Genomic DNA, 27,333 nt, shown 5'->3' on the forward strand with positions numbered 1-27,333 from the left:
TTCCTTATCTTTATTTCTTCTGCAAACATGCCTTTGAAAGTGTTTGGCTCTTTTTTGGCAGTTTACTTGATAATGTACAAGAGAGGAAGGCACGTGTCTTATTTCTAAATTATAGTATATTTCTTCAAAGGAAAAGGGGGGACTTAAGTGAAGATTTGTCAAAATAAGTTGATAGCTCTGGTGGGCTTATTTTGATCATCAATACAGAATTCTTTGCTGAGAGTTTGGTTTGCAGTCCCCTATGAAAACATACTTAAATGCCTCTGTTTAGCGTAAAAAATGTTGTGTGTTCCCCTCTGAGCCTGATATATTGCATATCATAAACTTTTTCTCATCGTTATAAGTTGTGTGGGTGTGTCTATTAGAGGAAAACTGGAATCTTTTGTATTTGGACTCTTGTGTTTTTTGTGTTCTTGAGCCAAGGTTGAAAGAGGCGTATTTAGAGGAAGGTAGTTGTGTGTAATTGCCATATGGTCTCTTTTCAAAGCCCTAGTCTGATTTACTCTATGTTGGAGCAATCTTTAGCTCCTAGGAACATAACTGAGACCCCACAGTAGATAATGCCTAATAATTATCTCCTCTGTAACAAGGCTGCTTCTGTGCTCCTTCCATTGGAATGTGAAAGCTACATTTAATTTGTTGACTTGCATCATGTCAAATATTCCAAAATTTCTTGTTATTCATTGAGCTTTGATTCTGTTTGAAGCATTGGTAGTGTTTTGAAGTTCTGTGAACAGAAGAGGGACTGTGAAAATGGATTCCAAACACGAGAAACTATTCACAGCAGGCTGAAGGCTCAGAAAACAAAAGCGAACTTAGGCTGCCTTGTGGTAATGCATGCAGTCACCTGCAGGACACATGACCAGATGTGGGGTCTGACAGTTAAGGACAGTTTTAGTGTAATTGGAAGGTTTCCCTGCTAGAGAAGCCCCCTCGCAAACAGGGTAGGAAAAAATCGTGATCTTTATTCATTAAAATGAAGTCATTCACTTTGGTCTGTGTATCAATAATGTTTTAATTGACTCTACAATGACAGTAGAAAAAATCCAACTAAGTTTTTATTTCCATTGAAAAGGGAACTTTTAAAGTTATGATTGGCCATGAGTCTTTTGTAGAGTATAATGACATTAATTAAGGATGAAACAAAAAAACTCACCATTAAAACAGCCTTTATTATCCACTGAAAACTAAAGGAAATTGAAGAAGGCAAATAAATAAAAAGGTATTCTATGCTCATGGATTGGAAGAATTGATATTGTTAAAATGTCCATACTACCCAAAGCAATCTACAGATTCAGTGCAATCCCAATCAAAATTCCAATGGCATTTTTCGCAGAAATAGAACAAACAGTTCTAAAATTTGTATGGAACCACAAAAGACCCTGTATAGCTAAAGCAATCCTGAGAAAGAGCAACACTGGAGGCATCACACTCCCTGATTTTAAACTATATTACAAAGCTATAGTAACCAAACAGTATAGTATTGACATAAAAACAGACACACAGATCAATGGAACAGAATAGAGAGCCCAGAAATAAACCCATGAGTATATGGTCAGTTAATTTACAACAGAAGAGCCAAGATGTGCAATGGGGAAAGGACAGTCTCTTCAATAAAGGGTGTTGGGAAAACTGGACAGCTACATGCAAAAGAATAAAATTGGGCCACTATCTTACATCATACACAAAAATTAATTCAAAATGAATTAAAGACTCAAATGTAAGACCTGAAACCATGAAACTCCAGAGAAACACATAGACCATAAGATCCTTGACGTCAGTTTTGGCAGTGATTTCCTGGATTTGACACCAAAAGCAAAGACAGCAAAAGCAAAAATAAACAAGTGGGATTACATCAAACTAAGAAGCTTCTGCACAATAAAGGAAACCATCAACAAAGTGAAAAGGCAGCCTAACGAGTGGGAGCGAATATTTGCAAGTCATATATCTGATAAAGGGTTAATACCCAATATATATAAAAAACTCATACAATTCAATAGCAAAAGAACAAACAATCTATTAAAAATTGGGCAGAGGGTCTGAATAGACATTTTTCCAAAGAAGACGTACAGGTGGCCAGCAGGTACATGTAAAGATGCTCAACATTACTAATCATCAGAGAAATGCAGCTGAAAACCACAATGAGATATTACCTTGTACCTGTTGGAATGGCTGTTATCAAAAAGACAAGAAATAAGTGTCGAGGATATGGAGAAAAGGGAACCCTCATGCACTGTTCTTGGGAATGGAAATTGGTGCAGCCACTATAAAAAACAGTATGGAGGTGTCTCAGAAAATTAAAAATAGAACTACCATATGATCCAGGAGTTCTGCTTCTGGGTATTTATCTAAAGAAAACAAAAACGCTAATTGAAAGAGATACATGTACCTCCTGTTCATTGAAGCATTATTTACGATAGCCAAGACTTGGAAACAACCTAACTATCCATTGATGGATGAATGGATAAAGAAGATGTAGTGTGGGCACCAGCCCAGTGGCATGGTGGTGAAGTTTGCATGCTCTGCTTCGGCAGCCTAGTGTTCAGATCCCAGGTGCAGACCTACACACTGCTCGTCAACCCATGCTGTGGCAGCATCCCACATACAAAATAGAGGAAGATTGGCACTCATGTTAGCTCAGCAACAATCTTCCTCAAGCAAAAAGAGAAAAATTGGCAACAGATGTTAGCTCAGGGTCAATCTTCCTCACCAAAAAAAAAGAAAAGTACTGTGTATTTATATATACATAACTCATATTCAGTGGAATATAATTCAGCCATAAAAAAGAATGAAATCTTGCTGGTTATGACAACATAGATGGACCTTCAGGGCATTGTGCTAAGTGAAATAAGTCAGACAGAAAAAGATAAATACCTTAGGATCTCACTTATATGTGGAATCTTAAAAAAATGAAAGCCAATCTCATGGATACAAAGAACAAATTGGTGGCTGCCTGAGGCAGGGGAGTCATGGGGTGAGTGAAATAGGTGACGAGGGTCAAAAGGTACAAATTTCTGGTTATAAAATGAGTAAGTCACAGGGATATAATGTACAGCATGGTGAGTATAGTTAATAACACTGTATTGCATATTTGAAAGTAGCGAAGAGAATGAATCTTAAAAGTTCTCATCACAAGGAAAATATTTTTTGTAACTATGTATGGTGATAGATGTTAACTAGTCTTATTGTGTGATCATTTTGCAATATACACAAATATCAAATCATTACATTGTATACCTGAAACTAATATAAGGTGTGCATTATGCCTCAATTTAAAAAGTTTTTATTAACAGTGGCTTTCTAAATTAATGTACATTGATAGTATCAATATATGTTAATGTATATTGATAGAGTTCAAATAATAGTTATAGAAAAGGGATTTTTAATTTATTTAGAGTTTCTTGTGCTAACATTTATATTTCTTATATTCTGTCATTCTTTTAATGTATAATTTTTAACTTTATTTATACTTCTATGTGTTGCTTTAGTCTTCAAGCATAATTGAAGCTCATTAACTTTTTGTTTATATAAAAAATTTTATGTTATTTCAACTAGTAAGGCAATGGGTGTGTAGTGGCAAGACTATAGACCTAAGGATGAGAAGATCTGAGTTCTAGTTCTAAGGCTATTTTTCTCTGATTTATTGATACATCACTTAGTCTTTCTGTGCGCCTCCATCCATGAAAGTGCATAACAAGACTTCTGATCCAAACAAAATGGCATAGACTTGTCTCTCCTTGCTTCTCCCTGTTATGTACAACTGTAAAACCCAGAAACAACACAAGAGACAGTCAGGAGAATTCTGAAAGGTGGAGAGAGGAAGACAGTTTGGTGCAGGACCCAGAACTGGCAGGACAAGACAGCAGCAGCAGAAGGGGACCTAGGCTTGGTGTCTCTTGATCTCCAACCTAGCGACAGAAGGTGGCCCTTATTCCGCCCCTAGATTGAGTGGGAGCCCTGCCAACAGTACCAGAAGAGCCCAGCAAAACTGACAGGAAGGATTGGAAGCCCTAGTGACAATAAGTGGCTACTAGGGAAGTGCTTTCCCACCCTTCCGTGAACGGGAGGTGGGGACAGACGAGGATTCCCATCACAACCAACCTGGCCTGGGAAGCAGTCTTCACCTGCGAAGGTCAGAGGCTCCCTCTCCCACCAGAGGCACCCCAGATGGCCTATCCGTGGGAACTCCCCCCACCCCTTCAAGCAGCACTGGCTGAGAGCCTACTAAATTCCCACCTTAAGAAATTAGAAAAGGAAGAGCAAAATAAACTCGAATCATACAGAAGTAAGGAAAGAATAAAGATGAGAGCAGAAATCAGTAACATTGAAAATATCAAAATAGAGAAAAATCAATGAAACAAAAAGCTGGTTCTTTGAAAAAAAGTCAGTAAAATTGATAAACCTTTAACAAGACTAACAAAAAGAAGACACAAATTACCAGTACAGGAATGAAATAGTGGATATCACTACAGGTTCTCCAGACATTAAACGGGTAATAAGAGAATGCCATGGACAACTCTGCATTCATAAACTTGACAACTTAGAAGAAATGGACCAATTCCTTGAAAACCACAAACTACAAAACTCAACCAAGATAAAATAGATAATATGAATAGTTCTGTAGCCATTAAAGAAATTGAATTCATAATTTAAAAGCTCTCCAAAAACAAATCTCCAGGCCCAGATGGTTTTTCTGGAGAATTCAAAGAATTAACACTAATTTTACACAGTTTCTTCCAGAAAACAGAAAAGGAAGGAACACTTCTCAGCTGATTTTATAAGGCCATTATTACCCCGATACCCAACCAAGGCAAAGACAGTACAAACCAAGAAAACTACAAATAAGTATCTCTCATGAACTTAGATGAAAAAGATCTTCAACCCAGTATTAGCAAATTCAACAATATGTAGAAAAGAAATATAAATGGACTTTATTCCAGCTCTACAAAGCTAGTTCAATATTGAAAGTCAATCAGTGTAATCCACCATAGCAACAGGCTAAAGAAGAAATAGGAGAAATATCATGTGATCATATTTTGTGTTTTTTGACACACAAAAAAATCATGTGCTCATTTATGATAAAAACTCTCAAGTTAAGAATAGAAGTGAACTATCTCATCTTGATAAAGAGCATCTACAAAAAATTTACAGCTCACATCCTATTTATAGTGAAAGGTTAAATGTTTTCCCTCTAAGATTCCAGCCAGCAAAGCTTTTTGTAGGCATAGACACGTATTCTACAGTTTATATGGAAAAGTACAGGCCCTACAAGCTAATAAAACAATCTTGAAAAAGAAGCTTAAAGTGGGAGGATTTATTCTACCTAGTATGAAGGGAATAATCAAGATGGTGTGGTATTGGTCGACGGATAACACTTAAATAAGTAGGACAGAATAAAGAATCCAGAAATAGACCCACACAAATTTGCCCAACTGATAGTTGACACAGGTACAAAAGACTCCTCGATAGAAGATCATTATTTTCAACTAAACAGTTGGACCAAAAAAGAACAATGAACCTTAATCTAAACCTTTTTATATAAAAATTAACTCAAAATGGATCACCAAATTAAATGTAAAAGTATAAACATTTTAAGAAAAAAACATAGGAGAAAATTTTGGAACTCAGGATCAACAGAGAGTTCTTAGACTTGACAGCAAAAGCATGATCCGTAAAAGGAAAACCTGATAAAGTGGACCTTATCAAAATAAAAAACTTTTGCTTTGGAAGGACCTTGTTAAGAGGATGAAAAAACAAGCAAAAGAGAGGGAGAAAATATTTTCAAACCACATATTCAAAAAAGGACTAGTATCTTGAATGTATGAAAAACTCTCAAAACTCAACAGTAAAAAAAAATTCAACTAAAAGAGGCAAAGACATGAACAGACATTTGACTAAAAATATACAGATGACAAAGAAGCACATGAAAAGATGTTCAACATCATCAGCTACTATGAGGGAAATGTAAATTAAAACCACAATGAGATATGACTATACACTTTACTAGAATGGATAAACTTAGAAATAGAACAACAAATGCTGGCAAGGATGCAGAGAAACTGGATTGCTTCTCCATTGCTGGTAGGAATATGAAATAGCACAACTACTCTGGAAAACAGTTTAACAGTTCCTTATGGGGCCAGCCGGGTGGCGCAGCGGTTAAGTGCACACGTTCCGCTTCTCGGCGGCCCGGGGTTCGCTGGTTCGAATCCCGGGTGCGGACATGGCACCGCTTGGCACGCCATGCTGTGGTAGGCGTCCCACATATAAAAGTAAAGGAAGATGGGCACGATGTTAGCTCAGGGCCAGGCTTCCTCAGCAAAAAGAGGAGAACTGGCAATAGTTAGCTCAGGGCTAATCTTCCTCAAAAAAAAAAAAATTTAAAAACAGTTCCTTATTAAACTAAATAGGCAACTACTGTGACTCAGTAACAGTATTTTTGGGCATTTAACCCAGAGAGGTGAAAACTTATGTTCACACAAAAAACCATACGTGAACATTTATAGCAGGTTTATGCATAATAGCCAAAAACTGGAAACACTCCAGATGTCCTTTGACAGATAAATGGTTAAACAAACTGGTATATCCATACCATGAAATACTACTCAGCAAAAAAAAGAGACGAACTGTTGATGCAAGCAACCACTTGGATGACTACTCAGAGAATTATGTTTAGTGAGTAAAGTCAGTCTCAAAAAGTTGCATACTATTATGTTCCCATTTATATAACATTCTTGAAATGACATTATAGAAATGGAGAACAGATTAGTGTGTTTGCCAGGAGTCAGACACAGCGGTGGGGGGGCACCAAGAGAGGAGAGTGTGGCTGTGAAAAGGTGGCGCCAGGGATCCCTGTGGCTTGGAAATGTTCTATATCTTGACTGTATCAGTGTCAGCATCCTGGCTGTGACATTACAGTTTTACAAAATGTTGCCATTGGAAGAAAAAAGGGCACACAGGATCTCTGTTTATTTTTTACAATTGCATGTGAAGCTACAATTGTTTCAAAATTAAAAGTTTAATTTTTTAAAAAAGAATGATGATACCTGCCCTTTCTGTGGCCAAGAGTCATTGTAAGTCTGAAAGGAGGTGCAAACCGGGACAAGCGGTGAGTGTCACTGTGGCGCACGTGGTAGCAAGGAGCTATACCCATCCATAGGTTTATTTTGACATACATTCAGTATTCCTACTCTGCCTTATTTAGAAAGTATTTACAGTAGTTTTGTGTATTGTTATCTTTAATAGTAAAGTTCTTTACCTGTTCACCAAATATATTGTGAGGGCTTTCTTAGTGCTGATCATACTGGGAATGAAAAAGAAGGGAAAAGAAGTATAATAGACTGAGTTCAGCTGCAGAGCTTCCATCCCACATGTGAACAGAATTGAACATAGGATGGATCTGGAGCTGGTATTTGTTTTTAAAGCTTTGTTTTTACTGTAATGTAATATTAATTCTATATTTTAAGTTTCAGGGGACTCATAAAAGTTCTGGTGTTTAGTTAGCTGGTAAACTTGGTTTTCATTAATCAGGACCCTTTTGTCCCCACATTTTACTATCAGTTTGGAATGCGTCTGACAATCAGTGTTGGCTCTTAGTTGAATTGGCAGCATCTTTATTCCTGATAATACGTAAAGTAATCATGCATCTTACACTTAGCGGCAGGTTAGGCTCAGTGAGATCTGGTAATAATGTCTAAAACCAACTGTTTTGCAATTTTAATCTGAATATTTTACCTGTCCTAGTTTTATTCAACAGTTTTGGGGAGAGGCTTTTTCCTTCTTTCAAGAAACTGTTAACAGTTTGAGGGTCTGATGGTAAACTCTGTGACATTCTGTGGTAATAGTATATTACTTACATAAACCCAAATGTTGAAACCTTGCTTCCCTTCATCTTTTTTTTCCTTTGTTTTTCAAGTGTCAATATACAGTATCTGGTTTTATGACAAGAATGACTGTCACCGCATAGCCAAACTCATGGCCAAGTAAGTATTTATATTACTCCATAGATTTAATTAATGATATGTGAGAGATGAAAAAATGATTTTTCCTCTTACTTCTCTTTGTTACTGGAGTCTATTAACTCACTTATTTCTCCCCTAATTTCCTGTTTATTGTCTAAAATTTGGAAAAGGCGGAAAAGCTTAAAGAAATCTAAAATTATCTATAGTCCTGCTACTCCCAATGTTAGCATTTTAGTCTGTTTCCTTCCAGTCTTTTTTTATCTGTACATTGGGTCTCATGTGTCAAAAATAGGATCATACTGCACATCCTCCTTCTCAGGTCAGCAGCATTTTTCCAGGGCATTAAATAGTCCTCTGCAGTATTTCTAATGACTGATGTATCCAGTCCTGCAGACAGATCATAATTTAACCAGAACCTTACTGTTAAACGTGGTTAGGGCGGTCAAACTGCCTAACTCCAGAAGAGATCATCGATGTTCAGTGCACAGCCTAACCATCATATGCAGTGGATCTGATTTAGGTTCTCCCGATGTCCCCTGTAACAAGTAGCACTGTGTCTGGTAGCTGATAGAGAACTTCCGCACACATCCATGTTTACTTCCTTTAAGTGAGGTTTTTTTTTTGGCAGGGAGAAAGATTAGCCCTGAGCTAATATCTGCTGCCAGTCCTGCTCTTTTTGCTGAGGAAGACTGGCCCTGAACGAACATCTGTGCCCATCTTCCTGCACTTTATATGCAGGACGCCTGCCTCAGCATGGCTTGCCAAGCGGTGCCATGTCCGCACCTGGGATCCGAACCGGTGAACCCTGGGCTGCTGAAGCAGAACATGTGAACTTAACCGCTGCGCCAACCAGGCCGGCCCCTAAGTGAGCTTATTTCTGACGCACATTCTAGGTGTAGTAGTCACCAATCCACTAATGGATTATGTTCCGGGAGATTTTTTTCTAAGTCATAGTCTTGGAATTTGGAAAGTAATTGTCATTGAATTAATGTTCTAAAGGCTAGCTCATTGTCCTTTCTCAAGCTAGCCCACAGAAGCCACCCCCCATGGGGCTTATCTATTTTGCTGGCGCTGCCAGTCTGGATTCTGGGCGCACAAGACGCTATGGTGCTAGAGGGGCCTGAGGTGCCACAGAGCTCTGGGCAACAAGCTACACATTAGCAGTGTATTCTGGTGCACTTAGGTTTCCTTTTCAATTTTTGCCTGAATCTCCTCAGAAATGTGGACCTCTCTTCCCTCTCTCTCAAATCAAAATTCCCTTTGCTCTCCTGTGAAGTTTTATCTACATGTTTGGAAGAAAACAATCTTAATTTTTTTTACAGTCTGATTTTAAGCTAATTCTTGTAAAAGTGGAAATAAATCATTGATCCCCAAACCTCAGTTCCAGGTCTACTTGGTTTTGAAAGAAGTGCACATGACTAAGGCCGAGTCCGTCGTCCAGGCCTGCCGAGGTGTCCCGAGGGCATGGTCACCGGCCGAGGTGTCCCGAGGGGATGGTCACCGGCCGAGGTGTCCCGAGGGGATGGTCACCGGCCGAGGTGTCCCGAGGGGATGGTCACCGGCCTCCTGCCGTTTGCTCTGCTGTGAGCGCGCATTGCTGTCTGCTGTGCCATGGGAACTGGTGTCATTCATAGTTGAAAACGTGTTGGCTCTCTGGAACCACGCTTTCCTTTTTAGAACACCTTTTCTCTAAAAAAAGATAAAAACTACTTTTTTACAAGGCCAATTATTTGGTGACTACTTTTTTTGTAGTTTTAAAAGTGACAGCAAAGAGCTTACTTCTGATTGCTTATAAGACACAGATTTGTTGATTCTTATTTATCCTGAAATCCAGAATATTTTTCTTAAGTATCTAAGCTTTGGAATTTATTAACGTGTAGACTTTCTACTACAGATTGAGAGCTTTTGGATTGAGAGAATCTGGCTCTTTTAGCTCTAACAGCTGTTCACAGGAAGCCATTTTGAGCTTTTTTTCTCTCTCAGGGCAAGTGGTACCCCTAATGCCAGACTTCAGATGGTGTAAACGAAGCAAAAGACTGAAGGCCTACCTGAAAATAATTGTTTTGAACCCAAAATAGGATGAGGAAGCAGAGAGGGAACACAAAAGCGTTCACTAGAAATACCCCAAAGAGGAACAGTTGCCTAAGCTTTCAGCTTGTTTTGCTAGAAGCAGGGAGGTATTGGAGTGATTACAGGAACGCCCTCGTGAAACCGTTGATAGCGATTTTTCAAGTGTCTGGCCTATTTATGGCTGAAGAGAATACCTTAATGTTAACATTAACTTTGTGATAAATGGCATTCTGGTCACCAAAGATAAAAACAAACTGCCTTATCTTCCTGTGCTCTGACTTTGCCTGCGCACAGCCTCTGTTTGCTGCGTGTTTCAGAATATCACCTCTGCTAACTAGAAATACAGGAAAATTCTTTTTGGTATGTTATGTCTAAATAAATGTGCCTGTCAGTGCTCATTCTGTTAAAGTTAGTTCTTCCCATCACTGTTTCAATAGCTGAAATATAATAATAATTCTCCAAGTAAAAATTGATTTATTCCAAAAGATATTTATAAAAGCTGAGAAGCTATGCAGGAGAGCAAGCAAGCTTGTAGACCTGTATTGTCTAAATTTGGAAATTCTCTTTGGTCAGTGGCAAAGTTGAAAATCCACTACACCTGGAAAATGTTGACTCTCCTAAGGAGGAAATCTAGTCTACCAGAAACTATTTTGAACAATAAAAGCTTCTTTGACTGTTTGCCCACATAGACTGTAAAATTTGGAGAACTCATGGAAATGAGCTTTATTCCTGATAGTCTTAGGGGGTGTATTTGGGGGTTTGAGAGGAAGGGAGAGAGACGAGACCACTCTTCACAGAGTTCAAATTGGAAGAGGCTTTAGAGTCTAAGCCTCGCTCGTGCGAGGGTCCCTTCCGTACCACCCAGGAGCCTCCCGCTGTCAGCAGTGGTGAGCTGTGTGAGGTGCCCTGTTCCACGAGTGAACAGTGGTGATTATTGGGAATTTTCTTCCTTTGAACCAAAATCACAGATCCAGTCCAGGTCAAGAGAGAGGTGAATACCAGCATGGGCAAGCCGGGCATCACGGCAGGAGGTAGGTAGAAACAGGCTGTGTGACCGGAGTCCCTGATGAAGGTAGATTCAGACTGGTGCGGCCTATAACTGAGTATTAGTGAATGTCACTTTAAATAGTACTCCTTTTTTTCTGATGATTAAAGGAGTGCCTGTTAATTATGGAAAATGGAGAAAAGTACAAAAAAAGAAAGTGAAATTACTTGTAATCCACTATCCAGAAATAACCAATGTATGTCTCTGCAGTCTTTTTTTCCTTTGCAACAGGCCTCACGGTTGTGACAGAACAGTATTTCTTTCCCAGGAGTTGATTACCAGTATAGACATAAAAGAAACAATATTTATTCTAAGTGGTCTGTTCCTCATATCACATACCAGTCTTGTTTCAGTCTACCATAAAGTTCATGATTCTGTGTTCGTTTTAGAAATAATAATCCTATTAAGAGCTATAAAAATCTAGTTAGAGAAACACCACCATTACCTTAAAGCAGCATTTTCCAAACAGGAATTCTGCGTTCAAATAAATTTGGGAAAATCTGTAAGCCCACCGTTCTTGGAGAATCATAGTACATTTTAGCCTGTTAAAAACTCAGAATGATTCTGATCACTAAGTGGGTAACTGAGGTCAGGGTGATTGTGGCAGTGCTCTTTATTTTGATTGGTATTGCTTAAGCTAATTCTGCACTTGAAAATACATAAAGCAAGAAAAGTTGATGGTTAAGAATACCACTGGTAGGGTCGGGGTCTTCAGATCTATCTGTGGAGTTTCATTTCTTACGAACATCCTCTCCTCCATATATAAAGGTCTGAAACAATTACAGCAAAATGTTAGGAACTGAAAGGTGGGTGGTGAGCACATGGATATTTTACTGTTTCTTATATTTTTATTCAAGCTTGGAATAAAAATAATAAATTTTAATAAGGTAACTAATCTTTTTTTCTTTTTTCTTTTCTTGCTGAGGAAGATTCACTCTGAACTAACACCTGTTGCCAACCTTCCTCTTTTTGCTTGAGGAAGATTGTCCCTGAGCTAACATCTGTGCCCATCTTCCTCTATTTTGTCTGTGGGACACCACCACAGCATGGCTTGATACGGTGGTGTAGGTCCGTGCCCGGGAACTGAACCCATGAACCTGGGCTGCTGAAGCAGAGCGCACAAACTTAACCACTACACCACTGGGCTGGTCCCAGCCTTTTTTTTACTTTTTAAGATTCGTTCAGGTTTCAATCCCAATTGTAATAAATAGGCCTACCTGGGTATTATGGACACAGTAACAACTTGATAATTGTATTAACTGAAAACTTTCCAGACAGTGATGATGATAGGCAAGAAACAATTCAGTAGTAAGAGGTTTGTTTTTATTGAGGAGGAGGATTAGGACAAGAATAGGCCAAGGCCACTCAGTGTCAGTTCACTGCTTTAAAACAGCCTGCCCAGGAACTCCCATTAGCATATGTGGGCTGGTTCTTTTATTTGAAAACATTAGGTCAAACAATATTAAACAAATTTTTTTGTTTAAAAAACAGGAGTAGTTGTTAGTCATCTACTCCTGGGATGAGGTAATTGAGGCTTTCTTTTGTATTGCAAGGACAGTGTTATCATGTGACATTCTTCCTATACCCTTGGAAGATGGACATCAAAAAAATTCTTGGGTCAGATTGTGTCTAAAGAAATCTTTCTAAAATCTGGTTCTCCTCCTCTAGTGTTGTAGAAGAGGAGACACGGCGGTCCCAGCAAGCTGCTCGGGAGAAGCAGAGCCCCAGCCAGGCCAATGGCTGCAGTGACCACAGGCCTATCGACATCCTGGAGATGCTAAGCAGAGCCAAGGATGAGTATGAGAGGGTGAGACTCTGCGTGCTGACCGGGAAGACCGAAAGGTGGGGAGGAGACCTGCAAGGGGCTGATGGACTGGGAAAGTCACCTCCAGGGCCAGCAGAAGTAATTAGTCAAAAAGAAAACGTATCTTACAGTTTCAACCCTAAAAGATAAGGAAAGAAATTTGCTTACCTCAGAGTCCTTGACTCGGCATGAAAATTTAGAATGCTCTTTTTCTATTTCTGTAAAATTACCTGGGAGAAAATGGTTTTGGAGTAAGGAAGTTAGTCTGCAACAGGTAGGTCTGGAAAAGCTTCATGCCTCTTCTTCACCCCTGCATCTCTGCTAGGTCTTAGGAATCTCTGTAGTCTTTGAAAAGTATTCTGGTAATTTGTACTTCTTAATACTAAAGAGTATGTTTATGGTCTGAAATTGGTTGTAGGTGGACCGCCTCATTAAACATCATTTGGAATTTTACGCAAATGAGAGGCTTTTCTAGAATTCATTTTTTTCCTTTCTATTTTGTATTTTAGTTTAAAAGTTAACTGATTATATTTTCTCCCCAAAGTTGAATAAAACGGACGTTGAGGTGCATTCGTTAATTTATTCAGTACATACTTATGAACTGGCCACTATGAGCCAAGCATGGATATTTCCTCAGTGGTCTTCAGACCATGCAGCTTTGGAACTGTCCTGGCTTTTCACTTGACATTAGCACTTCAAAGCCCCACACTTGACTGGAGTGAGACAAGGTTTCCACTGCTGGCACTTTGTTTCAGCAGAATTATACTTGTCACCTTACTCTTCACTAACACTGGGTTAAGTACTTTTCTCTCATTTCTTGTGTAGTCCTCACCGCACCAAAAGTTCAAGGAACAAGGTGCAAACAACAGTCTCTAAGACTGGGTTTCTCAAAAAGTGCTACTCTAACACGAGCCTCTATGTGTTAACAGGTGACCCTTGAAAAAAGGTTCCGGTTGGTCAGATGAGTTAAGGAAACATTGTTAGCATGGCTGTTCCTCCCCCATCCCCTTGGCTTTACAGTGCTCCAGACTGAGGTCCAGTAGTAAATAAAACAATAACGCCAGTTCCCGGATTGATTTGACCACAGGACCATTTTTCATGTACTACTCTTTTTTTTTTTTTTTTTTGAGAAAGATTAGCCCTGAGCTAACATGCACCACCAATCCTCCTCTTTTTGATGAGGAAGACTGGCCCTGAGCTGACATCTATGCCCATCTTCCTCTACTTTATATGTGGGACACCTACCACAGCATGGCTTGGTAAACAGTCTGTAGGTCCACACCCGGGATCCGACCCAGCGAACCCTGGGCTGCCAAAGTGAAACGTGCGAACTTAACCACTGCACCACTGGGCTGGCCCCCACATGCTACTCTTTAATGTCTCAAGAATCTAGAGTTCAGGGAAGAAACTTTGGAAACAGTGCTCTGGAAGATGGTTTCCTCTAACTAAAAATAAAGCGTCATATTCACCATAAACTATAGTAAATGGTCTATGTTCAAACACCAAAGCAAGTCCCACTTCTTGGGTAGAGAAGTATGCATTAGAGCCCATGAGAAGTTTCAAGTTGTACCAAATGCCTCAATGTCTCATAGAGAACCAGGAGGAATTTATGGATCTGTGAAAATTAATGTAAGAAAAGCAGTCTTCTCTATAATGAATTCATTGATTCTTAGGAAACTGGATGAGAATAAATTTCAAGAATCATTTTCTGAACTTTTAGGTTACCTTACATTCCCCAAATTCCCTCTCATGTCCTTAATGAAATCTGGGTATCTACATAGAGTCCTTTTTCTGTTTTTATAGAGGCCTTTCAATGTTCTGATAACAGGTAGCTAGTAAGTTCAGGCCTCTGTTACCCGTTCCTAATGATGACTAGATTAAGGTGCCACCCGGGACAGAAAGCGCAGGTGCTGCACGCTGGAGCAGACACTGCAGAAGGTGGGCTGGCTTACTCCAGGCTGAGAAGTGAATAGCCACAAAAGGAGAGGAGGAACTCAAGCCTTGTTTTGTACACAAAGCTGTAAAGGGACTCTAGGTAAAGCAGGCAGTCAAAAAATCTGAGATGATTTCTAGTTAATACACATTGCAAAAGTAAGACTATGGAGAGCACAATAATTACTGTTGTAAACAAAATTCTTCCACAGTATGGAAGAAATAAAATATCTGTGGTTAGATTAAATCTTTGGGAATTTAATTAAATCTTTGATACTTAGTTTATAATGTGTTTTTTGTTTTTGAAAACTGTCCGTAAATAGGTGGAGCTTTCTTATCTGCACTTGCCTGTTATCTAAGTAAATGGAGGTGGGGTTAGCGGTGCCGTGAGTTCCTGCCTCTGTGTGGATGGGCCTCCCCAGCTGCCGGGTGGCTCCACGCGGCCCCTTGTGTATCTTGAGGTGGAGACTCAGGAGGTGGGCAGTCAAGCGCAGAGGCGCAACCTGGCCTCGGTGGTGGGTTTAGTCCCAGTTCTAAATCTCCCCTGCCCGGTGTGTATGACACAGTGAATGAAATGCCAGACTTTGCGTGAGGAATTTATAATAGAGACTGTTTGAAAATAAAAAGTCTCTCTAGTAAACGTTTTCACCCCGAGTCCTATAGTTTGTTTGAACCACCTTTCCTATTTTTAATGTAAAGAAAGATAACTGAAACTGGTCCCTTTCTGAGTTGCTTCTGGCCACAGGATGTAATCCTGGATTTTGGTAGGGGAGGGTGGTTTGTTTTGTTTTAGTTTAATTGCAAAAAAACCTTTTTAAACCCATAATTTTTTTTGTTCTTAAAAAAATAGGAACACCATTATTTTTCTTAGGTAAGCAGTACATATTAAGTATAGACAATTTTATATTTAAAAATTACAATAGAAGAAAAAAACGTAAGGCCACCACCTAGAAATAAATTACTGCTAATACCTTGTTATGTATCCTTCCAAAAAATATGTATAAATATGTCCCAGTGTTTTGTATGCTAGTTTTATTAGCTAGTTTTAAAAGTAGTTTTTATTAACTCTTTTCTAACCTATTTTTTCCCCAAAGAACAATATCTTTTTAGGACGGTGACTATTTATTTCACAGGGAGTATGTGAGATTTCATTTGGAACAATTAAAAGTTTTTGAAAAAAAGGACCATGATATTAATAGCTGTGTATTTTTCCTTCTGTGCCTTATATAAATAATAGCCTAGATTTTTCTGACTCTTTCTATTAAGAACTCAGAAATATATCCTTGTAGCTAAGTCTTCATATACAGCATTTTCTCTTAAGGTAAGTTACTTGCAATGGAATTAGTGGATCAAAGGATTTTGACATTTTTAAGGCTTTTAACCAGGTATTATAAAATTACCGTACGGAAAATTTGTTTGTGATTGTTCATTTCCCCTAATCCTTACAAAGACTGGAAACTGTCATTAATAAACAAATTCAGAATAAACCTTCCAGGAAGGGCCCTGCACACATTTAAAAAAAAAAATTTGAAGTTCTGGACATCTTTTAATGTACAACCCATCTTGTAGTTCAGGTTGAGTTAAGTAAGTATTGCAGACTCAAATGCCCCAAACCACATGGGCTCTGGCAGTGCCTACAACAGGCCACAGTGGAACTGACACGAACAGAGCTTGTCCTTATGTCAGAGGGTCAGTTGCAGCTCAGCTCCAGCATTCCCCATAGTATGTTGATACAGGTTGATGGTGATGTTGCACAAGGAGATACGTTGGAAGATAAGATATTTCGTAGGCTTTCACAGACTGTTTTCCTCTGTTTAAATGGGTAACACTGAGTAAATGGTGTTCTGAAATAATATAAGGATTCAGTAATTTGAATAGAAAAAATGCGTATCATCCATTACTTAACATTCTATCCTATGGTAAGCACATATATTTATAGTATGGTATCAAGAAAATTAATGTGTCTCTGGATTGAAGTTTAGGGCTTTTTTTTCTTTTTAACTGGTCTCTTGAGTGTTCTCAACTGTTTTTGGTATCTGTTTTGGCATTGATAATGCTCACCAGATGCTGGATCAGGTAGCCCAAATATAACTTGTTTCTAAAATTCAGAATTCCATGTTCATCTAGTGATCACATTTTTAGGATTCTCTTTAAGAACAAAAGTATTTTCACTTTTAGTGTTATATGCATGTTAATAGGAATTTTAAAACATTTTACTTTAAAACATGAATGTTTTATCATCTGTGATAGTAATGTTTAGAGACCTTTTTAGTTTAATTTTTAAAAGTATATGCTGATTTCAACAAATGATGTTGAAAACAATTGACATTTATATGCCAAAAGAAGTTAACCCCAACCTAAATGTAACATCTTATACAAAAATCAACTCAAAATGGATCATAGATCTAAATGTAAAACATAAAACTATAAAAATTTAGAAGAAAAGTATATGCCATATGACCCAGGAATACCACTCTTCAGTATTCACTCTAGAAAAATGAAGCTTTTAGCCACACAAAACCTGTACACAAATGTTCATAGAAGCTGTTTTCACAATCACCAAAAACTAATGTATAGCTCAGATGTCCTTCTAAAGGAGAATGGTTCACAAAGTATAATGTGGTCATACAGTGGAATATTACTCAGCGATAAAAAGGAATGAACTATTAATACCGTATAACAGTTTAGATGAATCTCAAAGGTACTATACTAAGTGAAAGAAGCTAGCCTTCCATTTTTTACGACATTCTCAAAAAGACAAAACTGTAGTGACAGAGAACAGATCACTAGTTTCCAAGAATGAAGGGAGGAGCGAAACTGCAATGAGATGGACAAGGGAGGATTTTAGGAGGGTGGTGGAGCTGTTTTATATCTTGGTTGTGGTGATGGATACACAGATAGAACTGTACATCCCAAAAATGTTAATTTCACCATATGTTAACTTGAAGAATAAAATGGAAAAGAATCTGTAATAAGTTAATAGCTTTGGGTTTTCCTTATAAAAATAACAGTTGTTCCTAACACTATTATCTAAAATCAAGTGCTCAGCTTTCTAGAAATTTTATTGTGTAAGTTATTTACATGCGGGTCCAAAGCAAAACATTTGGGGGGATTTTTTGCTTGTTTTTTAAAAAGCATTTCTGCTAACATTGAGTGCTGTTTTGTGAGCCAGATAATAGCAATCTTTTTTATGTGGTATACTTTTCCTTTCAATTTAAGAATCAGATGGGTGACTCCAATATCTCCAGCCCTGGGTTGCAGCCGAGTACTCAGCTCTCCAATCTGGGAAGCACCGAGACTCTAGAAGAGACGCCATCCGGGCCACAAGATAAGGTGTGTACAGCTAAAGCCCCAGCTTTGTCCAAGATAGCAAAACACGGAGGAGCATTGTGTAAGGATTTTAATGCAGTACAAGTTTGATTTGTCATTTATCTGTCAAGGGACGTATGAGCGGCAGCATAGTGACATCCACTCATGTCATTTCCCCTCATCCATGTAGCTATCTTTCATCTGAATTTTGCAGTAGCCTCCTGTCTGGTTTCCAGCTTTTTTGGCCACTCTCTTACCTATTCTTAACACCGCAGCCAGAATAATCCTAGTGAAACATAAGTTAGATCATGGCATTCATCTGCTTAAAGCTCCCCAGTCATGTTCCATCTCACTCAGATAAAAGCCATGGTCGTGGCAGTGACCCACAAGGCCCTTCCTGATCTCCCCCCCCACCCTGGCCTCATGTCCTACCTGTCTGCCTTGCTCACGTGGCCCCAGCTCGTCGTTTCTTGTGCCTTTACACAAACATGGCAGACTTGCTCTGCCTCAAGACAGGCCTTCGCGCTTGTGGTTCCCTTGGCCTGGAATCCTCTCCTCCCGGATGGGGCTTGCTCCCTTACTTCTGGCAGGTCTCAAGTGTCCTCCATATAGGTAAGGCCTTCTCTGACCACCCTATTTTTAAATAACAATCCTTGCCTATCCCTGTCTCACTGTGCTTTATTTTCTCCCCAAGACTTCTACCCAGCTAACATGGTTTATGGTTTTCTTGTTTATTCGTTGTGTCTCCTCCCACCAAAATGTAAGCTCCCATCAGGGCAGGCAGTTTTGTCTACCTTGTTCATTGCTGCCCTCAGCATCTAGCATTGTATATATTTATTGACTGAATTAGTTCTGTTTAAAACTGATGGCTTGATAAATGAAGAGATACCAAGTAAAACCCATAGTTTTTTAATTAAACTTTTTATTTTGAGATAATTCAGTTGTAGGAATAATGCAGTTGTAAGAAATAATACAGAAAGATGCCATGTACCTTTACCCATTTCCCTATCGCTAACAGCTTGCAAAATATAGTACGCTATCACAACCAGGATATTGACACAATCTGTCAATCTAATTCACATTTCCTCTGCTTTATTTGTATTCATTTGTGTGTATATGTGCACGTATGTATTTAGTTCTATGCAGTTTTATCTCACATACAGCTTTGTGTAGCCACCACTACAGTCAGGATACAGAAGACTTCCATTACAAGGATCTTTTGTGTTGCCCTTTTATTGTCACACTGACTTCCATCATGCCCTCACTGCCTTACCCACTCCTCCCATCCTTAACCCCTGGCAGCCCCTAATCTGGCAGTCTCCAGTTCTATAATGTTGTCATTTCAGGAACGTTGTATAAATGGAATCATACAGTATATAATCTTTTGGGATTGTCTTTCTTCACTCAGCATAATTCCTGGAGATTCATTGAAATTGTTTTGTTTATCAGTGGTTTGTTCCCTTTTATTTCTGAGTAGTATTCCTGATACTGAAGTACCACAACTGGTTTAACCATTTTTAACCATTCACCTGTTGAAAGACATCTGGTTGTTTTCCGTTTGGGGGTATTACAAATAAAGCCTCTGTGAACCTTTATGTATAGGTTTTTGTACATAAATTTCCATTTCTCTGGGCTAAATACCCAAGAGTGCAAATGTTGGGTCATTTGGTAATTACATGCTTTAGTTTAATAAGAAATTGCCATATTGTTTCCCAGAGAGGCTGCACCATTTTACATTCCCATCAGCAATGTATCCGTAATGTTTTTAAGTATTTAGTTGGTAATTAACTTAAACTAGATTTTGTATACCACATTCTTGTGCTCCATTTTTGCTGTATTTGGATTTAGGATCCTAAAGCTCAAACATAAAATAAAAGCAGTGCTATGTAAAATTTTATTTTTTAAAAATATATGTGGAGGGAGGGAGGGAAGAAGCAGGCTCCCTAGATTCCTTCTGGTCTGGTTTATCAGCCATGACTGTTCAGTGGGCCACTCACTTCCCCTTTTCGAATTGTGAATCATTTCCCCTTTCCTTTCTGATTCAAGGGGTTAAGAATTCTTGCACTTGTTAACTCACAGAGTTATTGTGAGATCCAAATGAAAAAATGGACCCAAAAAATGCCTAAACAACCCTAAAGCACTGTCCACTGACAGATGAGTGTGACAAGCCATAGACGCTCAGCCTTTCAACAGAAGCACCAGTGATGGATCCATAGACATACAGAATTCAAGTGGGCACTCAGAGAATTGTACCAACTAATGTGAATAGTGCTGATCCTGTTATTTCTTCATTTTTCACATACTTTTAAAATCCCATTTTATAGGCCAAAGTGACAAAACTTTGTAAAATGTTGAGATCTGGAAATTGTCAGAAGCCATGCAGTTTGCTAAAATTACCTTAAAATCCGTAAGCAGCCTGTACACATAGATAGTACGTTTGTTTCGTAACACTGCCATCTAGTGCTGAGGGGCAGATAATGCCGTCAAGCCTTAATAGTATTAAATTCCATTTCAGTTTCATAATTCACTTATTAAAATTCCCTTGGGACTTATTTCCCTAATTTGTTTTGTATTGTTCTTTGGTTCCTGTGTTTAAGAATAATGCGTACCTTCTAGGAAAGTTCCTCAACATAATAAAGAACATATATGACAAACCCACAGCCAACATCATACTCAATGGTGAAAAACTTGAAAGCTATTCGTCTGAGAACAGGAACAAGACAAGGATGCCCACTCTCACCACTCTTATTCAACATAGTGCTGGAAGTTTTAGCCAGAGCAGTTAGGCAAGAAAAAGAAATAAATGGGATCCAAATTGGAAAGGAAGAAGTAAAACTGTCACTATTTGCAGATGACGTGATTCTATATATAGAAAACCCTAAATAATCCACAAAAAACTATTAGAAATAATCAACAAATGGAGTAAAGTTGCAGGGTACAAAATTAACATAGAAAAATCAGTTGCATTTCTATACACTAATAATCAACTGGCAGAAAGAGAAGTCAAGAATACAATCCCATTTACAATCACAACAAAAAGAATAAAATATCTAGGAATAAATTTAACCAAAAAGGTGAAAGACCTATGCAGTGAAAACTGTAAGGCATTATTGAGAGAAACTGAAGAAGACATAAAGAAATGGGAAGATATTCCATGTTTATGGATTAGAAGAATAAATGTAGTTAAAATGTCCACATTACCTAAAGCAATCTACAGATTCAGTGCAATCCCAATCAGAATTCCAATGTCATTCTTCATGGAAATAGAACAAAGAATTCTAAAATTCGTATGGAACAAAAACGACCTTGAATACCCAAAGCAGTCCTGAGAAAAAACAACAAAGCTGGAGGCATCACAATCTCTGACTTCAAAATATATGAGAAAGCTACAGTAATCAAAACAGCATGGTACTGGCCTAAAAACAGACATACAGATAGTGGAACAGAATTGAAAACGCAGAAACAACACGACACATCTTTGGACAGCTAATCTTTGACAAGGGAGCCAAGAGCATACAATGGAGAAAGGAGTCTCTTCAATAAATGGTGTTGGGAAAACTGGACGGCCACATGGCAAGAGAATGAAGGTAGACCAGTATCTTACACCATACACAGAAATAAACTCAAAATGGATCAAAGACTTGAATGTAACACCTGAAACCATAAAACTCCTAGAAGAAACTATAGGCAGTATACTCTTTAACATCAGTCTTAGCAGCATCTTTTCAAATATGTTATCTACCCAGGCAAGGGAAACAAAAGAAAAAAATAAATGGGACTACATCACATTAAAAAGCCTCTGCATGGCAAAGGAAGCCATCAACAACAACAACAAAACCACCAACTGGGAGAAAATATTTGTAAATCATCTATTTGGCAAGGGGTTAATTTCCAAAATATAGAAAGAACTCATACAACTCAACAATAAAAAAATGAACAACCTCATCAAAAAAATGGGCAGAGGATATTAGCAGACATTTTTCCAAAGAAGATACACAGATGGCCAAGAGGCACATGAAAAGATGTTCGACATCACTAATTATTAGGGAAATGTAAATTAAAACTACACTGAGATAGCACTTCACGCCCGTCAGAATGGCTATAATTAACAAGACAAGAAATAACAAGTGTCAGAGAGGATGTGGAGAAAAGGGAACCCTCATACACTGCTGGTAGGAATGCAAACTGGTGCAGCAACTATGGAAAACAGTATGGCGATTTCTCAAAAAATTAAAAATAGAAATACTATATCATCCAGCTATTCCACTACTGAGTACTTATCCAAAAAACATGAAATCAGTAATTCAAAAAGATTTACGCACCCATGTTCATCACAGCGTTATTCACAATAGCCAAAACGTGGAAGCAACCCAAGTGCTCATCAACCAGTGAATGGATAAAGATGATGTGATGTGTCTATATATTCAATGGAATACTATTCATCCATAAAAAAAAGAGAAAATGGTGCCATTTGCAACAATGTGGATCAACCTTGAGGGTATTATGTTTAGCAAACTAAGACACAGAAAGACATACTGTATGATTTTACTCATATGTGGAAGATAAACAAACACACACATAGATAAGGAGAACAAATTAGTGGTTACCAGAGGGAAAGGGATAAAGGGGCACATTTTATGGTGACAGATTAAAACTCGGCCGTTGGTGGTGAACATGATGCAGTCTATACAGACACTGAAATATAATGTGATAAGTCAATATGACCTCAGTTAAATAGTTTTTTAAAAGAGAATAATGCATCCCTTTTGGTGTGCCCAGTGCACTGACCAGGTAGGAAATCTGACATAGACACAATAGATCCAAATAGAAATTTGAAATTCTCTAAATAGCAAGAGCTGTAGGTGAGGAAGGAACAATGTAAAACCTGATACAGTATATTAGAATTTTGTTGGGCCCCATACATGCTGTTGCTCACTGAATTCCATTTCCCAAGGGGAATGGTACGCCTAGCACTTGGTTTAATCAAGGCATTACAAAACTCAAAATCCAGACTTTAGGCATATTCAGACATGAGGAAAGAATGAACTTTCAACCTTTTCTGTGGATGGATGAATCCATGAATAAGCCCGCTACTAGGAGAATGGAGCCAGTTTTTCTTGTTATAGGCAGAGAAGTGTAGAGAGGGTCCTGTCGAAAGCAGAGACTGTAAAACTTTTGGGAACTTGTGTGGAGAAGCATGCTCTGCTCACTCAGCCTCTTCAGACTGATGCAGCCAGTTACGTATTTCCAAAAATTGAGACGTTTTGACCTGGAGCCACCTCTTTGTTCATCAAGACTTAACTGCACCCCTGTTTTCCAAAGGTCAACATCACCATGCAGTTGGTTAGTTAACCTGCAGTCTGCTTAATTGACACCTCAGTGTGCTGGTGTATTGGTTAAGAACGGACTGAATTGTGGGAACTAGGGTGGAGTTGGGTTCTGTTGTGCTTGGGCATCATCTATAAAATGGCTGTAATAATAGTGCTGCGCTGGCCAGTTAACAAAGTAATGCTTGTAAAGTGTGGAGCACAGAGCTCCCGTATAGTGAACATGCCGTCCGTGGCAACTCTTACTGCCATCGCAGCTTTATTTATTCCTTCTTATGTGAGACACCTTGAACCCTAATGCTTTACCAGGCACCCTGTTCTAGAGAAGCTCTGAGAGTCTGTTTCTGGCCTGGCCAAAGTTGTAGGAATGCTACATGGGGAAATCTGGAAACTTTCTTTTGCAATCAGAGTTCAGGGTTCCACCATATGGTTTCATTTTCTAATATAAAGTAGATTTTAAACCATTAGAAATACCTATTTTTAAGTGTAAGTGTGGTAACATCCCAAATGTAAATGCAGATAATTTTAATTGTTCAAAAGTTGATTTGTGTTTCACTGGACAGGTAAAAGTTCCTACGTGGATCATACTGTTCTTGAAGCCTAAGGTATATTTCATGGTGAGGCTTCTCCATGTCCTGTTTCATTGCTCCTTTTCTTATAATATGAAAATAGTATTCTTACCTGGAAAAGACTCTTAAATTTCTGCAAATAGCCCCAGTATGGTCTGTATTTTTCAAAGAAGGTATATGTAGATGTTGGTTTGTGTGTGTGTGTGTGTGTATATAAATTTCTGCAAATAGCCCCAGTGTGGTCTGTGTTTTTCAAAGAAGGTATATGTAGATGTTGGTTTGTGTGTGTGTGTGTGTGTATATAGATATACACACACATATATAAAACAGAATGTGGTGGTGAAGCTCTACATAATTTGCATTAATGAATAAGAATTAGTGTAGTTTTCCAGTACTTTTTTTGCAAGCAATCTTGAACATCTTGTTCTAAACATAGTGTGTGCAAAAAAGAACCCAATTTAAAAATGGGCAAAGGACTTGAATAGACATTTCTCCAAATAAGATATGCAAATGACCAACAAGTTTTGGCCAGGATGTGAGGAAATTGGAACCCTCTTGCATAGGTGGTGGGAATGTAAAATGGTGCAGCAGCTGTGGAAAATGCTTAGGCAGTGCCTCAAACATTAAGCAAAGTGAAATAAGCCATTCACAAAAGGACCAATATTGTGCAGTTGGGCTTATATGAGGTACCTAGAGTAGGCAAATTCATAGAAACAGAAAGTAGAATAGAGATATCAGGGGCTGTGGGTGGGATGGTAGAGGGGAGAGAAGATGGGGAATCAGCATTTAAGGGGTATAGAGTTTCTGCTTGGGTTGATGAAAAAGTTGTAGAAATAGATAGTGGTAGTAGTTACACAACATCATGAATGTACTGAATGCCACTGAATTTTACACTTAAATTTGGTTAAAATGGTAACTTTTCTGTTATGTATATTTTACCATAATTTTTAGAAATCAGGAGGGAAAAGGGAATTATGTCTGTGCTCATCAATAGACATTTATGATGCCAGGGATCCAGAAGTGAAGAAATCAGTGTTCAGCTTGGGAAATGGAACCTATGCATTCTTCTACAGTTATATGGCCTGGACAGAGACAAAGAGAAGTCTCTCTCAAATGAGAATTCATTGTCTATTTTGAATTACATTGAATGAATTTGAAATGTTACCAGTGAGTTTTAAACAAACAGCTATGTCTTTAGTGATCCTTGCATAAGGGAACAACAGGATGGTGTGTAATAGCACAGCTTTGATAGCCCAGCAGGTGGTTCTGTTGTTGTTGTTATTTTGCATTATGGGGGTATGACATTCCAGAAGGACTTGATGAATTTTTTAAATCCCAACGTATTATTTGATGTTCCTTAAAACATATCCAAACACAGATTTATCATGATTGCTGTTAAGACTATGTGGTGTTCATATAATGTTAATAATAGCCAGCTTCCATTTATTGAATGCTTGTTTGGGCACATTTTTTTTTCTTCTTCTTCTTCTTCTTCTCCCCAAAGCCCCCCTAGTACGTAGTCATATATTCTAGTTGTAGGTCCTTCGGGCTCTGCTGTGTGGGAACCACCTCAGCATGGCCTGATGAGTGGGTGCTATGTCTGCACCCAGGATCTGAACTGATGAAATGCTGGGCCACCGAAGCAGAACATGCAAATTTAACCACTCGGACACAGGGCCGACCCCTGACCCTTTGTATCTTTAAGACATCTGGTTCGGGGCTGGCCCCCAGACATTATATTGATAATTTAATTTTCACAATAGCTTTATGAGATAACTATCACAGTTGCTCCCATTTTTTCAGATGAGGGAACTAAATAGAAAGATTATCTAACTTTCCCAGTTAACAGTTGTGATTGAACCTCGGTATCAGACCCTAAGCTTTAGTTTTTTTCAGGAGTAAAAATGTGAGGAGATTAAACCATCTAAAATCTTTTGCATTTTTTTACATCCACAGTTTATAATTAGATGTTAGTGCTGCCTTCTATTGGAAGCGAGATTCTGAATCTGGAAAAGCCCTTAAAGTGCTAGAAAGTGTTATGACAAGATAGTCTTACTAGTCTCACTACAGCATTAGTAGGGGGCCTAAATTTGCCATTTGAGAATTCTTTCACTTAAACAAACCCTCTTGTCACATTAACATGGCAAGACATATTATGTTAGCTTTTTAATAGTAATAGAATTCTCTTTATTGAATATTTTCTAAGATAAAGTGGTTTGGTATGAAATTACTGTTTTTTACAACTGGAGGAGGCTTCTGCCTCTTCCTCCACGGCAGTTATTTTGCGCTGCCTGCATTCTCTTCACACCTGTTCTGCCACCTGTCACCCAGCAGGTGATGCTGTCCTCACACCAGTGAGAAGATACACAGTGGCCCCCCCATGGCTTTCCGTCCCTCACATGTAAATTCCTTGCATCCTCAGTCCTCGATACTGGCCTCCTTTCCCTGTCACCCCGCCTCAACAAAGTGGATCTCTAACTCCCTCCCCTTAAAAGCCTGCTGCCAGTAAGTTCCCGCTCTCCTCTGTTCCCCACCCCTGCCCATCCCAGCACAATGCCCCTGGCACCTGGTGAACCCAATAGTTATTTATCAAATGGGTGAAGCAAACATTTGCCTGGGAAAAACAGAGCTTGTTTTCCTGTAGAGATGCAATCTACCATAGTGCTACAGTCATTTTATTTCAGATACAGTGTACTTCAGGGCCTTTATACACTTTATGAGGCCCTAAAGAGCGAGTGTTTCAGCGGATTGTTTTTTTTCTGTATCAACATAATACCTAAACAACTAAGTAGTCCACACACTTTAGGAATAAAACCATAAGTTGGGATGCTTGTGTTTTCAAAGTACTTAGGTTTGTCTCCCACTAGACATAAGCTCTGTCAGGGTAGGACATTTCTGTTACCCCCTGCTGTGTCCCTTGGGCCCAGGTCAGAGTAGGACCTGGCACCCTGTGGGTATTCAGTAAATAAAGGATAAATAAATATGGCAGTGCTATGTGGAGGTGCAGGAAAGCTCGTCGGTGGAAAGCATGAATATTTCTCCTTTGAATCGTTGCAATGGCGTCAATAAACCAGACACTAAAATGTATATAAATTTAACACTTTCAGGCTTAAATGCTTTGCTTTTTCTTAAGGATTCTGTGATTTGGGAGTAGGAAGGAGGAATGGCCTGCTATTTAAAAAAATGGTTAAATTTATTTTCTGGTATTTGACACCCAGTCCTCAAGGGGCAATGCATAGGTTTTTATCAAGAACAGTGAAAAATCAAAGTAGGATTACTTGATCAGCATTTGGTCTCCATCCTTTTGAGTGTCATT

At 38.6% G+C, this 27,333-nt stretch overlaps 1 protein-coding gene across 3 annotated transcripts in view; it reads left to right on the forward strand.

Moving 5' to 3' along the window:
- Window positions 1-27,333, forward strand: part of DCP1A (decapping mRNA 1A) — a 55,149-nt gene that overhangs the window by 18,453 nt on the left and 9,363 nt on the right. For all 3 annotated transcript variants that reach the window (XM_014827086.3, XM_014827087.3, XM_070492349.1), the window contains 3 exons: window positions 7,916-7,982; window positions 12,745-12,883; window positions 18,032-18,145. In XM_014827086.3, the coding sequence (XP_014682572.1) occupies window positions 7,916-7,982; window positions 12,745-12,883; window positions 18,032-18,145 (320 nt within the window). The remainder of the gene's footprint in view (window positions 1-7,915; window positions 7,983-12,744; window positions 12,884-18,031; window positions 18,146-27,333) is intronic.

The sequence above is a fragment of the Equus asinus genome, chromosome 21, assembly GCF_041296235.1.
Source record: "Equus asinus isolate D_3611 breed Donkey chromosome 21, EquAss-T2T_v2, whole genome shotgun sequence".
NCBI classification, from domain to species: Eukaryota; Metazoa; Chordata; class Mammalia; order Perissodactyla; family Equidae; genus Equus; species Equus asinus.